Raw genomic sequence first — 16751 nt, 5'->3', positions numbered from 1 at the left:
TCAGCAAATTATTCTCCCAATCTGCAGGGTAGGGGTAACATGCCGAGGGTGATTTCAATGGAAGCTTTGGAACTCTGACAAACTATCCCCGACACTGCCTGACCACCGGGCGGCACCAGCGCTCCATTCAGAATGGGGGCAAAATTCCTCCATTATCCTGATCAGGGGGATCCTAAGCAGTCAGACCCCTACTGATCTGCAAGTTACCCCTGAGGATAGAGAATAACTTTCTGAGATGACACAATGCCTTTAAAGGAGTTATCTAGGATTAGAAAACATGGCTGCTTTTGTGCAGAGCTTCACTTCCTCTTCTCATGTATACCCTTCCATATGATATGTCCTATATGTCTGCTGACCGCATACTATGAGCACTCGTATTTGTTTGCTTTCTGATATACGGTATTTCACTAGCAATGCCACAAAAAAGTAACATCTGCCACTGGGGCTGCAAAGCAGATGCCACATCATTATGTATCCGACTCTCATGAGCCAGCGCCATCTGTATCCCTTTATTAACTGATCTGAAACGCAGAAAACCAAGCACCTCCATAATGGCATCCCCGGCTTGTAATGATGCTAATCTGCTTTCAGCACCTTGGACAGGGCATCGGGCATGCACGACATGTTGTCAGCATTGCTTAGACTTGCATTAGGGAAGTTGCTGCAGTCAGCTGCATTGCCCTAACCAAGTCCTATTAAGAAAAATGGGTTTAATACCTAAACTGAACAGACTGCACTAATATTCTGCATGCTGTCCAGAAAGTAGAAGTGCTGCGCTCACGTTGGAGCAGTGCCTGCTCTTCAGACTCAATGTGTAAACCCTATAGACCCTCCACATCTTGGCTCTTTGTACTACAGTGTTCAATGTGTGGCATCTGTCACTATAAGGCCGCCAGGGCCGTTTTAATACCTTAGTGCCCCTTCATAATTTAATGTCCTCTCAGGTGGCCCCCACATAATTCCTGTAGATATAGATTGCATACAAATTTACTCACCATACTCCGTCCCCGCATTGCTTTGTGCAGATTCGGCCGTGGTGATGTTTATGTCTCGCCAGATATCGCACCTCAGTACCACATACATCATCAGAAGTAGCCTTAATACTGGAATGGTGGAGCCCCCTGGCTTCCCACGACAGAAATCTGAAACAGAGCTTTGGTTTTCCGCTGAGATTTTCACCATGAATGGGGCTGATCCACAAAGAATCTTGAGCTAATCAGCCACAGAACTCGCCGCAAGATCGAGCAACTTTCAGTGTCCTTGTCTGTCTCTGTCTCCCTTTAGGGTCCATTCACACGGAGTTTTTTGGCGAGGATTTTGGTGCTGAATCCATGCCAGAATCCACATTGAAAAAATGCCTCCCCATAGAGTTCTATGAGTTCCGCTAGCGGAAAAAAAAGCTTCCTTCATGTGGATTCCGCCTGCAAAAAACAACGCAGTTAGTGGGAGGCAGAAAATCCACGTGGAATTGGCAAAAACCGCTAGCGTGTTTTTTTCAAGGTCCATACACTGTGCTGGAGGAAAAACCATTTCCTAATTCCTGAAGTGGATTTTTTCCTCGCCAAAAAACTCATTGAGAATGGAACTTAAAAACAATAGAAAGCAGAACCAGCGCTGATTTTGACGCGGAATCAGTCTCAGAATAAGATCCAGATTCACTGTGTGAAGTGAATAGGTACGCGAAAAAGGCGGATGCCATATGTAGGTGGAATGCGTGTCTTATTCCACACTCCTTATTCAGAACAGATGTACGCTTGACCAATTAGGCTTTTGTACTGGGGTATCAGGAGGAATATCTGTTGGTCGAAAATGTGCCCATCTGACCCCATCTGCTTGCTGATTCAATATAACTACTCAAGACTGCCATATTTTATACCGGTCCCTTGTGCCTGCGGAGGGCACTGTTAATTCATGATGAGGTTGGGCAGATAGTCACCTATTTTATGGAACCAAAGTAGAAGAACAACAATGATGAATCCCCCCTACCTAGTGCCATGTTGCTCTGTTCAGTCTTGCGATGGTGTATGACCCACGATATGAAACTGTCACGTAGAACCCCATTCTTATAGTAGACTTTGTCTGTTCCTTACACCAAGTTCACATTAGTGTCACTTTTCCGTCAAAGGACCAGGACAACAGAGAAGTGGACCACCAAGATAGCGGTTACCTACAGAGCCAAACGGACCATTGCCTATAACTGAAAGGAATTTTTCATCCACCAATTTTTAGCAGACGTTCCGATGAAGACACCGGAACATATGAACATAGCCTGACAGTGCTTTCCATTACAGTAAGCCAGTGCAAACCAAGTTTGAGTATCTTGAAGGTGTTACCTTGGTTCTTTCGCAGACTGTGTCTGTCCGTGTAGGTAATAGGAGGTCATTTTGACTATGTTGGGCTCGGGATTCTTTGGAGAACGTGCCATCTGTTGCAGTTTCTTGTCTCACTAGTTCTGTATGACCTTGTTGTGTGTTTTGTCTCTTCGTTCTGCTGCAAAGTGAAGCTGAATCCCCGCACCTTGTCATGGTATTGTATAATGTAGGAGAATGTGCTAGTCCTTCCCCATCTGCCCAGACTTACCCATGAATACAGAGGCTGGGTATGGGGGAAGAATGGACAGTACAATAAAATCATAGCTCGGAACTGATTCATATCTAAAATTCTTGATCAGCATATTTGTCCTGTTACAACGTGTGACATGTCGAAATCAATTGTGAGAACGTCCCTATTGTTACACTCCACAACTTAGGCTATCCATCAAAAAACTTATCAACCTGCTAAACTAACATGAGAACTTCATCATGTTCCATAAATGTGAATTAGTCCCACCATCTGGAAGTGAAACATGCGCGAGCGTCTGTGGATACAGCTGTGATTTCTCCTGGTCTTATGTGACTGGTTTCGGATAAGAATTCTAATATGGGGACATCTTGTATATTTCCAGCGCCTGGAGATAATGGTTTTAGCTAAGCAGCGTTGAAAGAATTCACTATGGGAATTTGACTAACTTGTCTAAAGGAATCAGTAGTTTTAGTGCATGTTTTAATGTTGTATTTTATTATTATTTTATTTTGCTTAATACCGGTATTTTTTTTGTTTGTTTGTTTCTAGAGATGCTAATAAAATTTGTCATATCGCCATTCAGTGTAAGGGCTCATTCACATGGCTGTATTGTACAGCCCCATAGTCTTTAACCCCCCTTACAGATCTGAACAAGCCCTGCTCGGGCCCTGACCAAAGTGCATTACAGTTCACAGTTCAGGACATGTTTAGGGACACTGGGGACTAGAGATGTCATCTTGGGCACTTTAAAACCAGGAATTTTGGGATATCACTGGTTAAAGTGAAGCTGCATTTATTCGCACTTTCACTTTAACCAGTGTGCAGGAGAACCTGAGCAGTTGTTGGTGCAGAAAGAGGAGAAAACCCCTGGAACCCCCTACATGGACTTTTGTTTATGACATCTACCCCCCCCCCCCTCCCCTGATCCTTCATTATTGCCTTTCCCCAAAACAACAGAGGACTGAAGGTCCCCATAAAGCCTCCTTGTGAGTCAAGCGCCAGCGCACAGTCACTTCTATTAACAGTTTACAGTCCTGGCATCCCCATTTAAATGAAAGCAGCTTCAGTCACGCAAGTGAAGCTCCACTCATGAGGAAGCCTAAACGGGCTTTCGGCCCTCAACCTCCAGGTCATTAGTGGACCCGGGGATAGAACACTTAAAAAACCATAAAAAACAATGCTACTCACCTCCCCTGGTATTAGCCTTGGACCTTTTCAGGCCTCCTGAATTATGTCAGGAACAGCTGAGGCCTATGATTGGCCCTGAGTGGTCATGTGGGTCACACAACATCATGGCGCTTGTTCATTTGTGTCACCACAGGCCTTAGTAGTCCCTGGCGTCATTCAGGAGTCCTGAAGATGTTGTATGTTTGCTCGCCTCCTCTGGTCCTCCACTAATTTTAGGCCACGGTCTAATAGCACTTCCAGTTTGGACATGTTTGATCGAAACAAAACCGCCAGGCATATTTTTCAAGATGAATCTTATAAGGTTCATCCAACCTTTAGTAGGGTCTAAATCGCCATTAATTGCTGTCGAGGTAAAATACTCAATTAATCAATGTGTCTCCTTGTTGTCTGATCCTGTGGACATACTCCCTTCCATCTGGCTCCTACTTCTTGCTAACATACATTTTTTGGGTGGACATGTAGGGTGACAGATGGAAGAGTATGATGATAGGATCAGACTGCACAGGGTTTGGTTACAGTCTGAGCATGTATAGAATTATATAGGAGCTATAGATATATGTAGATGGTGGGATTTTTTTTAAGAACGTTTTTGTTTTATAAAGTTGTAAATTTTATGTCAGCTTCTGGCTGTATGATAAGTCACAGATTTTGGTGCCATTTTTACATCCGTGGGTTGTGACTTTTTAAATCGCGCCTGCCACTTTTTTGAAATGTGGGTGTGTCATGGGGCGGGGCTTAGCAGGAGAGGTCATGATCTCTGAGAAGAGGAAGTGGCGCTGTGTCTGAAAGAAAGCAGCCATGTTTGTTAATCCTGGATAACCCCTTTACACATCTTGCATCGGTTTAGTACGCAATGAACTCTCTTGTATCCGACTTTTTTGTTATTTGTCGGAGTCAATGCTGTGTTAGATAACATCAATCCGTAGTGTACATCCCATTGCCTTCTCTAGTCATCCCCCCATATTGCTACAAGACATGATGACAGTATTTTCTATCTCATTGTAGAGCACATCACACACCTAGAGGTTTATATCGCAACGCTGGAAAAACTATCATCAAACTGCCGGGACAATGGAGAAGAAGCTTTGAGCAACGCCTTCAACGCTTTCGCTGAACTTTCTAAGGAATTGTTGACGCCAATGAAAAATGTGGTATGTAAGCATCAAAGTATATGGACGGCTGATAGACGTATCCTAAAATATTATGTGATATCGAAACCCACACACCGACAAATGGACGAAAACTCCGGTACAACAGAAACGTACCTGAAATATCACCAAATATAATGTCTGTCCTCATGCACATAGCAACCAATCAGGGGTGAACTTACACCTTTCGCCGCCCGAGGCGAACTACAGAAAGGGGGCGGGGCTTAGCGCCGTTCGCAGGCAGAGAGCAGGCACAGAGAGGACCTGCTCTCTGCCTGAGCGTGAGGGGAGGCTGCTGGAGCAGCGCTGCTCCAGTGGCCTCCCCAAATCACCGCTCGGTGCTAAGTCAGTCCCTGGGGCCCTGGCATAGCGCCGCCTGAAGCGCTCGTTTCAGGTCGCCTCATGGGAGATGCGTCGCTGCAACCAATGCAAATTTCTTTTAGGGCTACTTCACACGGGGTTCTGTGTGAACACATTCCGTCTAATATCTAATTTTGCGGATCATGGCTGCCAGGTCAGCAGGGAAGAGAATGTTGGTTTAGACGTTTATGTCATGCTTACCCACAGAAGAATTAGGATGGCATGTGTCTGTTAAAGGGAATGTCCAGTGGGGCAAATCTTGGCTTTTTGCAGTCTGTTAAAAGGTTAGGTAAACTTCAACAATGATACATCAGGGCAGATGAATATCTCTTTTATATTTTTATGAGCCCATTAGCAAATTTTTCCTTTACCTATAAGTATGATATATGTATTATTAATGTTTGTTGGGCTATTATACAGTTGTTAGGAGCCATCACAGTCCTTTGGATCACAACAGTAATTGATAAGAAGACCTATCTGTATACAAGACAGACATATCCAGATACTCCATAGCCATTGTCCCTGAGACTAGTATTCTCTTATGGAATTATCGCTTTGTAATAGTCTTGCACTCGGCTTGTTAGTGGACTTGGTTAGTCGGTACAGCGTATTGCTATAGGGATGCCTGAGGGGAATGTGTTGGGCAGTGCGAGGCAGTATGATACATTTCCTGAATACATGTTACTGTTGTATAAAGGTAACCCTCTTTTAAAGGGAGTGTCAACAGACTCCAGCATATCAACCGTGTCCTACTGCTAGGTTAGGGTCACCTGAATCATACATTGTTTTTCCCTGGTGAACCGCTGCCTCCATTGTCAAGATATCATCTTTGATAATAGGCAAATTATCTCTTTGGAGCAATGAGGGTGTGGCTTATTACCTTTTTGGAGCAATGGCAACAACCTCATTGCTGCAGAGAACTCATTTGCATATTGACTGACAAAAATAGCGAAACAGAGGCAGCAATTTACAAGGGAAAACGGTGTTTTATTCAGGTGAACCTAACCTATTTTTCTGCAGGCTGGGGTACTTTGCTGTGTTTTGGTAATAGACTCCCTTTAAAGGGAATCTGTAACCTAATTCATGCTATACTCTCTAAAGGCAGCCCCCATCATTGACAAATATACATATACGTATGTATTTTGGCTATACATGTATTTTGTTTACTGTGAGTGCTGTTTACTTTGTTTCCGGGGTATTCATGACCTGTGCTTTCTCTCCACCCATAGACCATAAATTGATAACATTCTCCCTTTGTAGAGAAATAGGCAGCATGAACAATAGAAGCCAATTCGGCAAACTGCTGTTTGCCATGGATCCGGCTTCCATAATGCCACTTATTATTTTCAGGGGAAGCTACATCTGACCCTCCATTTCTCCAGTATTACTGGTTAACCAGTCGAGTGAACGTATAATCATGTAATTCATACATCAGCAATGGGTTTCGACGTTCCATATAGGAGGTCTAACAGGGCTTATGGCTATAGCTTGTCATTCCCTTTAAATTTAACACCCAGCGCCCATTCTTGTCTAGCTCTTTTTGTAAATTCTAATCTAGATTTTTCCATCAGAACTGATTATATGATAGAAAGTCTATCTACACCCCTGGGTTGGTTGCCACAGTCTAAAGGGCATGGCTTCTCTGATACATGGCACAGCATATTATTACAGCAGCTTTTAGTGCTGTATATTAATTCGGCCATGCTTTGGGTGTCCCAGAATGCCCCATAGACCATAATGTTCTTTTCACACATAATTCAGATTAATTAATAGTCTTTTCTATCTGCTGAATTAATGCAAATATGATTCATTTTCTATGTGTCATCATTTAACTAATCGCACTTGTATTAACAGGATAGCAAAGTATTACAGAATTTTTTAATTATTTTTTTTTTTTAAATGCAGTTGTTTCATCTCAAGTGAACTTCAGCGAAACTTAAAGGGGTTGTGCAGGATCGGAAAACATGGCTGCTTTCTTCTAAGGAAGTGACCCCAGGACCATTGGTCAAATGGCCATGCTACAGCTCAGCCCCATTAAAATGAATGGAACTGAGCGGCAGCGACCAAAGGATGCAATGTCACAGCCATGTTTAACCACTTCATGACTGGGTCATTTTCCTCTTGTTCATGAGCAGACTCTTTTAATATTTTTTTGTTTCTTTGTTCATTTAAATAACTTTTGGATCTTTTTTGGTCATGTATGGGGCTTTATTTTTATTTTCGGCACCAGAACCCAATGTGTGAACCCAGCCCCGGGATATAGAGGTTAGACTCGCCTGAATAATGTTTTGCCTTGTGCGTCGCTGCCTCTGTTGCTGAGATATTGCTTTTTTTGTCAATATGCAATACAAATAGGCTCTTTGGAGCATTGACAATGCTTTAAAGCAGCAGTCCCCAACCTTTTTTGTACCAAGGGGCAGTTTCAAGCAAGACAGTTTCCCCGATTTTCCCTTGAATTAACCAAGTACATGGTAACTGGGGTGGTGGGGTACAGCATAAAGCTTTTTAATTTATGGGCAGGACCCAGTGAGTGCCGCTTTATAATGAGTATTGTGTGTGGGGAAAGTGGCAGCAAATGAGGGGCGCCCTGGCCGGGAACTAGCTAATATCTAGTTAGCTCCCGACTAGACAAGGTGTTCCTTGTTGGCTGCCACCTATTGGGAGCTGCCAAAAACGTAGTCGATGGTACAACCTTGTGTACAGTACCGGAAAGCAACGACCAGGTACTAGGTGATCCACCAGGTACTGATCCATGGCCTTGTGGTTGGGAACTTCATCATGTTGACAAAAACAGCAATATCTTACGCCCTGTTCACATTTGCTTTTGTATTCTGTTCCGGGAGAGTCTACATGGGGACCCCCCAAACGGAATACAAACGCAATTGCAAGCGCTGTGCTGTAAAAGCACATGGACTCCATAGAGTTCATGTGCTTGCCGTGTATTACCCGCACGAATCAGTCGGACAGGAAAGTAGATTGTGAACTAATCCCTGCGGAGATCTGGCGGTAAGCACACGGACCCCATTATAGTCTATGGGGTCTGTGCGCTTTTACAGCACAGCGCTTTGCACTTGCGTTTGGTATTCCGTTCGGGGGGAGGGGGTTGGGTGTTCATGCGGAATCCCCCGGATGGAACGAGGCCTTAGAAGCAGTTCACAAGGGGAACACCATTAGATTCAGGGGATCCTTATCTATCTATATCCCGGGGCTGGGTTCTAGTGACAGACTCCTTTTAATCCCTTATATCTTAAGTTATTTATTAGTTAGTTCCAGCTATTAATACACTATTATTACCATGTTTACGTCAGAGATCACTTGGACATATCTCCATCCTCCCCGGATCTGATAGTTATCACATTATAACGATAACGTCTGCGGGTAGGGGGGACCTGCTGGGATGGAAATACTTCTGTGGCATGAATAGATGGGTTATATAATGCACTTGGCTGTATAATATATTCACTGAGAGATTGCTGACTAGGGCTTAGCAGTATATGTGAGAAATGATCTGCTCGACTTATCTGCCCGCCATTAATGTGCGTCTTTGTCTCTCGCAGCTGCAGAGCTTTAATCACAACATTAATTACTTCCTAAACTCGCTGGTCAAAGGAGATCTGAAGGAGGTGAAAGGGGTGAGTGTCGGAGACGTGGCGCTGCCGGCGTTCTTCATCTTGTCTTACTAATTATGGGACTGAACGGATGAAACCAATCACCATCTTGTAGTTGAGTTAGTCGCTTTCTCCAGTGATCCACTAGATGGATTCCTCTCCAGATTAGATCGTGGCCTCACGTAGAGTAAACTGCGAGATTTTGGTGTGGAAGAAACGCTGCAGCATTTAAAGTCCCTAGCTAATCCCATCCACACGCTGCAGAAATAAAATCCGCAATGGACATGTTGTGATTTCAGAAACCGTTACGTTTTTGTAAAACACAGCATGCCAATTATACGTTATGGAAACGCTGGTGGTTTTCCGTATAGGTCGAATTGAAGCAGAAAATCCGCAGAGGAAAACTCTGTGGACTTTTTGTTAAAAGTGGTACGGGAAAGAACGTGATGCGTTTCTGCCGTGTTTTTTCCTCGGAGCGCTTTCTGGCTGCGGCTCACTACCTGAGGCCTTAGCCTAAAGGGGTGGTGTGGCATAATAAAAAATTTCTGTACCAAAAAGGCTCAAAATGGTGTAAAATAAGAAAATGTTATACTCATCTTATCAGTCTCTTGCTTCTGCCGCCCCGACACCCCTAGGTCAGGCTCACCAGAATTTAAAGCCAGTTTCCTCATATACTCAGATACTTGTTTATTTCACAATATGTAAATGAACAACCTGGAGCACTGATGACAGATCCATTGCACCAAACCGCAATTCCCCATTGTACTTGAATACGTCCTCCACCCCCCCCCCCCATCCTATTTTGGGTGAATGCGCCAGGAACTATGCTGAAACGTACACATGGTACTGTTGTGACGTGGATTCTGCTCCACAATAACAGCAAAAAACCCATACAATTTTACAGACTGCCACTGTCTCTATGATAACTGTGGGACCATAGAAATCTACAGTAAAAATGAGGGGTTAGTTTCAAGGGAGTCTACCACCACCAAAATCACTTGTAACCATGTATAGGATGTTGTAGGGGCAGTCAGTGAGCGGCATAATGAAAATGTATGTGTCTGAGTGCAGTTAGGCTCGGTTCACATCTGTGTATGGCTTGGGGACTCCCCAAATGGAAACCTAGTCCACATATAAAGCGGTTACCTTAGGAAACCCATGGACCCCTTAGACTGTAATGGGGTCCGTGTGGTTTCTACACGTAAAATGCTTAGAGAAAACTGCTGCTTGCAGCGTTTTTCTCTCTGCATTTTTCATGTGAAGTGGGAAACAGAATGACCCGAATGCAGATGTGAACCGGGCCTTATGCAAATTAGCTGTTTGGTGCACCAGAAACAACAACAGGTTGGACCTATGGACACCATCCAAGTTGCCCCCAAACTTTAGTAAGAAGTAAGACACATATGAAAGGTAATCTGACTACAAGGTTTGTTTGTAGTCTGTTACCGTGGCCTGTATAGAAGAAAGTAAGAAGACTTGTTATGTGTTTTTATTTAATAACTTGTATCTGATTTTACCTTTGCAGGACTTAAAGAAGCCATTTGATAAAGCTTGGAAGGATTATGAAAATAAATTGTAAGTGGGAACATTAAAGTTTAATGTTCAGATTTGCTAGCGCAGCAATTTAGGTGTCTTTGATGTACATTTTTATACCTTATGAGAGACTGCCGGCGACGTTAGACTATTGCATCTCAGGGTGTGAGCTGAAACACATTTGCAAACATACGGAGATAACTGAGACAGTAAACTTTAATCTCATATGCTGTTGACGCTAAGTTCACTCCTGCATTCAGGTTTCCGTTCTTTGATCCACTTGGAGACCTTAAAAAACGGAGAATAATTCCACTTGTTACCAGCAGAAACCTGCAGATCCCATAGACCAGGGGTAGGGAACCTTCGGCTCTCCAGCTGTTGCAAAACTACAACTCCCAGCATGCATACTTGCTCTGCTGTTCTTGGAAAACCCATGGAAGTGAATGGAGCATGATGGGAGTTGTAGTTTCACAGCAGCTGGAGAGCCACAGGTTTTCTACCCCTGCCATAGACTATAATCGGGTGCGCTAGGTTTCCACCCAAAAAGAAATGCGGAGAGAAAACTCCTGCTTTCAGGACTTTTTTCTCCGTATTTTTCAATCAGAATGGGAATCGGAATCCCCGAGCGCTCACAGAGAGCAGATGTGAACCCAGCCATAGTTTGCAAATGCTCAGCGGGTGGCCCCAATCATGGTAAAGGCTCAGGTTATCCCCCGTAAATCCTGTCCCGTTCCATCTACTATGTTTTGCTTGACATTTCCAGCACTGTTCAATGTCACACTGAAATCTCGTATATACACCAAATGACTGCAGGATAGCGCATGTGCAATACTCTTCTTCCTTTATCTTAGCCTGAGCACTTGATGTGATTGGGAAACCACCCACTGAGCACTGACAGGCTCATTTGCATATTCTATCTCTAATTACTCTTAGTTAGAGATGGAAATAGTTGACAGTGTGATCTGTTTTGCAAATATTCACGAGGTTCGTCATTTTGGAACAGAAAGTGATTTTACTATATTTGAGGCCTCTTCAGACAGCAGAGTATGATAAGTGGAGTCCCAGGGGAGGAGCTGTATAATAATAACTAGAGATGAGCGAACAGTAAAATGTCCGAGGTTCGATATTCGTTTCGAGTAGCCCCTCAATGTCCGACTACTCGAATTGAATATCAAACCCTATTATAGTCTATGGGGGGGGGGAATGCTCGTTTCAGGGGTAGGCAACGTTCGATCAAATTATACTTACCAAGTCCACGAGTGAGGGTCGGGCTGGATCCTCCGAGAAGTCTTCTCCTTGCAGCGTCCCCGCGGCATCTTCCGGCTCTGAATTCACTCTGCTATGCATCGGGCACTACAAGCGGACATGCGCAGTTGGCTCTGCCCAGGCCCGATGCCTGGCAGAGTGAATGAAGAGCCGGAAGACGCCGCGGGGAAGCTGCACGGAGAAGACTTCTAAAGGTAGACGAAGAACCAGCGTTGATTGGCCGACTGTATAGCATTCGGCCAATCAATGCTGGTTCTGCATCGAACTTTTACATTCAAACAGCGAGTGGTACTCGATCGAGTACGAGTATTTCGAATACCGTAGTATTCGATCGAACACCTACTCGATCGAGTACTACTCGCTCCTCTCTAATAATAACCATTTATACTCTCCTCCCCTCACCTCTCCTGGGTTCCCTTGTGGCACCTGGTGTGTGCCGTCTTCAGGAACCTCAGCGTTCTTGTGGTTTGCCGACATCATGATGCATTGATGCAAGTGTCATGAGGTCGCTGCACCCCACGTGACTGTTGAGGCCCCAGTTACAGGACTGTGCGGTCCCCTGGGACTTGTGACATCGCAGAAGAGGACCAAAGGCAGTGGGGAATACAAATTGCATGCTCCGAGGGCAGCAGGAGAACTGAGGGAAGGTGAGTATCAGTATTTATTATTGATTCTGTTTACTGTACTCTGGGGTCTGAAGACAGTACAGTATAATAACAATATGTGGGGGTAATCTCTAAAAACTTTGGGATTGGCTACACCCAAGATTTTTGGAAAAGAATATTCTCATTACGAATCAGTTCTTTCATCTCTAGTCCATTAAATTACGTACGTAAATGTTTTTCAGACTTTGTATCTGGGAAATTCAGGAGTAAGGCTCCATTCACACTGAGTAACGCTGGCGTTTTTTGTGCTTATTTTGGCACAAAGCGCCGCGTTTGCGCCGCGCTATTTTGCAGTCGCGTTGTACGGCGCAAACACGGCATTTACGCGGCGCTATGTGCCAAAATAAGCACAAAAAACGCCAGTGTTACTCAGTGTGAATGGAGCCTAACACCTCATATTCTACGGTTAGTAATTGGGGGGGGATTTGCTACAGGAAATCTGTAGGATTCTCTACGGTGCAATTGCAAAGGTTAAAAGCCACAAATAAACCCCCCCGCAGCAAAGCAAGTTTTAGGTTGAAACCTCACAGCATAGGCGACATTGCACTTCAGGTGTAAATCTCATGTTATCAATTTCATAATTTTAGCAATTTATTAACGCAATAGGGATTGTGTTTCGATAGCACTAAAATCGAGAAGGAGAAGAGAGAGCTGGCCAAACAGTACGGCATGGTGAGGAACGAGGTGGCGGGAGGCGAAATCGCTGAAGAGCTGGAGAAGGAGCGTAGGATGTTCCAGTTACAGATGTGTGAGGTAAGATGCTATATTTGTATACTTTACCTTGGGTGTCGTGCTGGCGTCTCTTTACTTCGGGATCAGCCAGGTACCGTGTTTTTAGTGTAGGAAGCACCTGAATACAATCTCATGTTTCTGTATTTATGGCCATAAAATAGAGTTGTCTGAAATGAGTCGATATTAACTACACAATGGTATATTATATTATATTATATTATTATATGAATTATTATAACAGAAATCTATCACTGGATGTTTTACTAATATATTTTCATATTTATTTTTTTAATATATATCTATTTTATTTATAGATTTTTATTTTATTTATAGATTTTTATGTTTATGTATTTATTTATATATTTATCTATTTATTTATCTATTTATTTAATAAAAACAGATAATAAAATCTATTTTTTTTTCTAATTTGTTATTTTCTGATTGTAGATTTTATTATTCAGTTTTTTTGTACCTGATTATGGAAGCGGCCATCTTACCTGAGCTTTTTTTCTGCTCTCTAAGGGCGGGTTCACACCTGCTACTGGTCTCCGCTTTGTGGGTTTCTGTCTTCTGCTGACAGGAGACGGAAACCCGGCCAGTGAGCGTTTTGTGGTCTCCGCGGCAAAAGTTGCAGGTCCAACTTTGTGTCCGGTTTCGCCGCAGAGACCACAAAACGCTTACGGCCGGACACTTTGCAAACCTATTCAAATTAATGGGTTTAAAAAGTGACGGCCAGTTTCTGTCTCCTGTTCTGTTTCTTGGGCAGAAGATGGAAACCTGAAAGCGGAGACCGGGCGCAGATGTGATATTTAGTGATATGCTTTACATGATAATCAGGACCATAGGCAGCAATAGACTGGAGCCGACTCATTAAAGATTAAGTGAGAGAGTTCTCTAGACATGCTCTGTGCAAGCAGGGGGAGGAGATAATCTGTGACATCATCTGTTGTCAGTGGGGGTCCCTATGGGTGTTATCTATATAGGTGTTATCATTCATTCTATTCCTGTATGTCGTATTTGTAAAGTGAATGAGGTGACTGCCGCAGAGAGAAACCGTCCATAATTGGCAATTGTCAGTTTATTATTAAGCTTAGTGGCCAGAGTGAAAATTGGAAACTCGCAGGATTTTGTACTTTCTTTTTTAAAAATAAATAGTGGCATGGACATTTTTAAAAAGTAATCAAAAACTCTCAAAAATAAGTTTAACATGAAATCTTGGTTTACAAAATAAGGGATTTTTCTGACAACACATTGCCGTTATACCTTTGTATGTCTTTAGTGATAAAAATAGAAACAAAGTCTACCCGGCAATAAATGTCAAGTGTTCTGTCTTGTGATATAAGTCATTGAATAACGTCCTTCTAAACCGCTCACTCTCTCACTTTATTTCTAGTATCTGATAAAAGTGAATGAGATCAGAAGCAAAAAAGGCGTGGATCTATTACAGAACCTTATCAAGCATTACACCTCGCAGTGCAAGTAAGAGCCCAATGTTATGATATACAGACCTGCCTACATTAGGTTTTATAGATGTTGTATACATGTGAGTGTGTGGTGTCATCTTAGGGTAGGTTTGCACTATAAGTAAACGATGACCTGCTTAGAGGAAGGATTTCTGCTGCGCTATCTGAGAATATTCTGCGATATGGAGGCTTATATGGTTTGCTGTGAGAATCCTGGTTAATCTCAGCACTCTCACTGTCTCTCCTTGGAGTCCTGTCAAGATTTACTCTTCATTTTGCTTTACAGATCACAGAGCTCAGCTTCTCTCCTCTATCATATATCTATATATCACAGAGCTCAGCTTCTCTCCTCTATCATATATCTATATATCACAGAGCTCAGCTTCTCTCCTCTATCATATATCTATATATCACAGAGCTCAGCTTCTCTCCTCTATCATATATCTATATATCACAGAGCTCAGCTTCTCTCCTCTATCATATATCTATATATCACAGAGCTCAGCTTCTCTCCTCTATCATATATCTATATATCACAGAGCTCAGCTTCTCTCCTCTATCATATATCTATATATCACAGAGCTCAGCTTCTCTCCTATATCATATAACCCTATATATCACAGAGCTCAGCTTCTCTCCTCTATCATATAGCCCTATATATCACAGAGCTCAGCTTCTCTCCTCTATCATATAGCCCTATATATCACAGCTCAGCTTCTCTTCCTCTATCATATATCTATATATCACAGAGCTCAGCTTCTCTCCTCTATCATATAACCCTATATATCACAGAGCTCAGCTTCTCTCCTCTATCATATAACCCTATATATCACAGAGCTCAGCTTCTCTCCTCTATCATATAACCCTATATATCACAGAGCTCAGCTTCTCTCCTCTATCATATAACCCTATATATCATAGAGCTCAGCTTCTCTCCTCTATCATATAACCTATATATCACAGAGCTCAGCTTCTCTCCTCTATCATATAACCCTATATATCATAGAGCTCAGCTTCTCTCCTCTATCATATAACCCTATATATCACAGAGCTCAGCTTCTCTCCCTCTATCATATAACCCTATATATCACAGAGCTCAGCTTTTCTCCTATATCATATAATCCTATATATCATAGAGCTCAGCTTCTCTCCTCTATCATATAACCCTATATATCACAGAGCTCAGCTTCTCTCCTCTATCATATAACCCTATATATCACAGAGCTCAGCTTCTCTCCTCTATCATATAACCCTATATATCACAGAGCTCAGCTTCTCTCCTCTATCATATAACCCTATATATCATAGAGCTCAGCTTCTCTCCTGTATCATATAACCCTATATATCACAGAGCTCAGCTTTTCTCCTCTATCATATATCTATATATCACAGAGCTCAGCTTCTCTCCTCTATCATATAATCCTATATATCACAGATCTCAGCTTCTCTCCTCTATCATATAACCCTATATATCACAGAGCTCAGCTTCTCTCCTCTATCATATATCTATATATCACAGAGCTCAGCTTCTCTCCTCATTTTAATATCTGTCCTTTCAGATTGTGTTTTATCATCTTAAAATAATAATGAGATTATAATCTTGTTATCCCAGCAAATAGCGTTTATTTTTGGAAATTTACAGATGAGAACTGTATCTGCTGTGCTGTATATAGAGCCCCAATGACACCCACTCCCTGAGATGTACAAGTGATGGCCGTGTTAACATGAGAACAGATAGATTGCTCCTCTGCAGAGTCATTCTCATAAATAAAGGCTGTCATGTAAAAGTACTCTGCGATAAAACTGCTCCTGAGTCACGACTGCCATACCTATAGTCAGCGATCAGCGGTAGGGAGATGGCTGAACAGACCCTCACATGTATACATCCAAGTGGTGATATGACCCCAGAATAATGACTTATTTGTAGCTTTCTGCAGGAATGTTTACAAACCACTGAAAAACTGAAATCCTACATTGAAGGCCTGACCACAGAATTGCAGATTGTGAGTATTTCCATATCTTACTCTGGTTCAGTTTTAATGGCAGTATTACTGTGACATATCATTGGGTATACAGTCCATATAGTTCTGTATTGTGTATATATGTATAGGGATAAGCACGCTTTAGACTAAATCTCCATTGGAGCACATGCTGGAGAAAGACTCATAACATGATGGGCGCCATTGGAGCCTGTTGGGTGTTCGTTTACACCCATGATTATTTATT

General features: G+C 42.7%; 1 protein-coding gene across 1 annotated transcript in view; it reads left to right on the top strand.

Annotated features, from left to right (window-relative positions):
• Positions 1–16751, top strand: part of LOC142208849 (arf-GAP with SH3 domain, ANK repeat and PH domain-containing protein 1-like) — a 158956-nt gene that overhangs the window by 76643 nt on the left and 65562 nt on the right. Inside the window, exons 3-8 of the mRNA XM_075277613.1 lie at positions 4756–4901; positions 8816–8890; positions 10392–10441; positions 12954–13083; positions 14456–14541; positions 16453–16528. Coding sequence (XP_075133714.1) covers positions 4756–4901; positions 8816–8890; positions 10392–10441; positions 12954–13083; positions 14456–14541; positions 16453–16528 — 563 coding nt within the window. The remainder of the gene's footprint in view (positions 1–4755; positions 4902–8815; positions 8891–10391; positions 10442–12953; positions 13084–14455; positions 14542–16452; positions 16529–16751) is intronic.

Source organism: Leptodactylus fuscus, chromosome 6 (genome assembly GCF_031893055.1).
Source record: "Leptodactylus fuscus isolate aLepFus1 chromosome 6, aLepFus1.hap2, whole genome shotgun sequence".
NCBI lineage: Eukaryota > Metazoa > Chordata > Amphibia > Anura > Leptodactylidae > Leptodactylus > Leptodactylus fuscus.
This window is presented reverse-complemented; position numbering and strand designations above follow the sequence as displayed.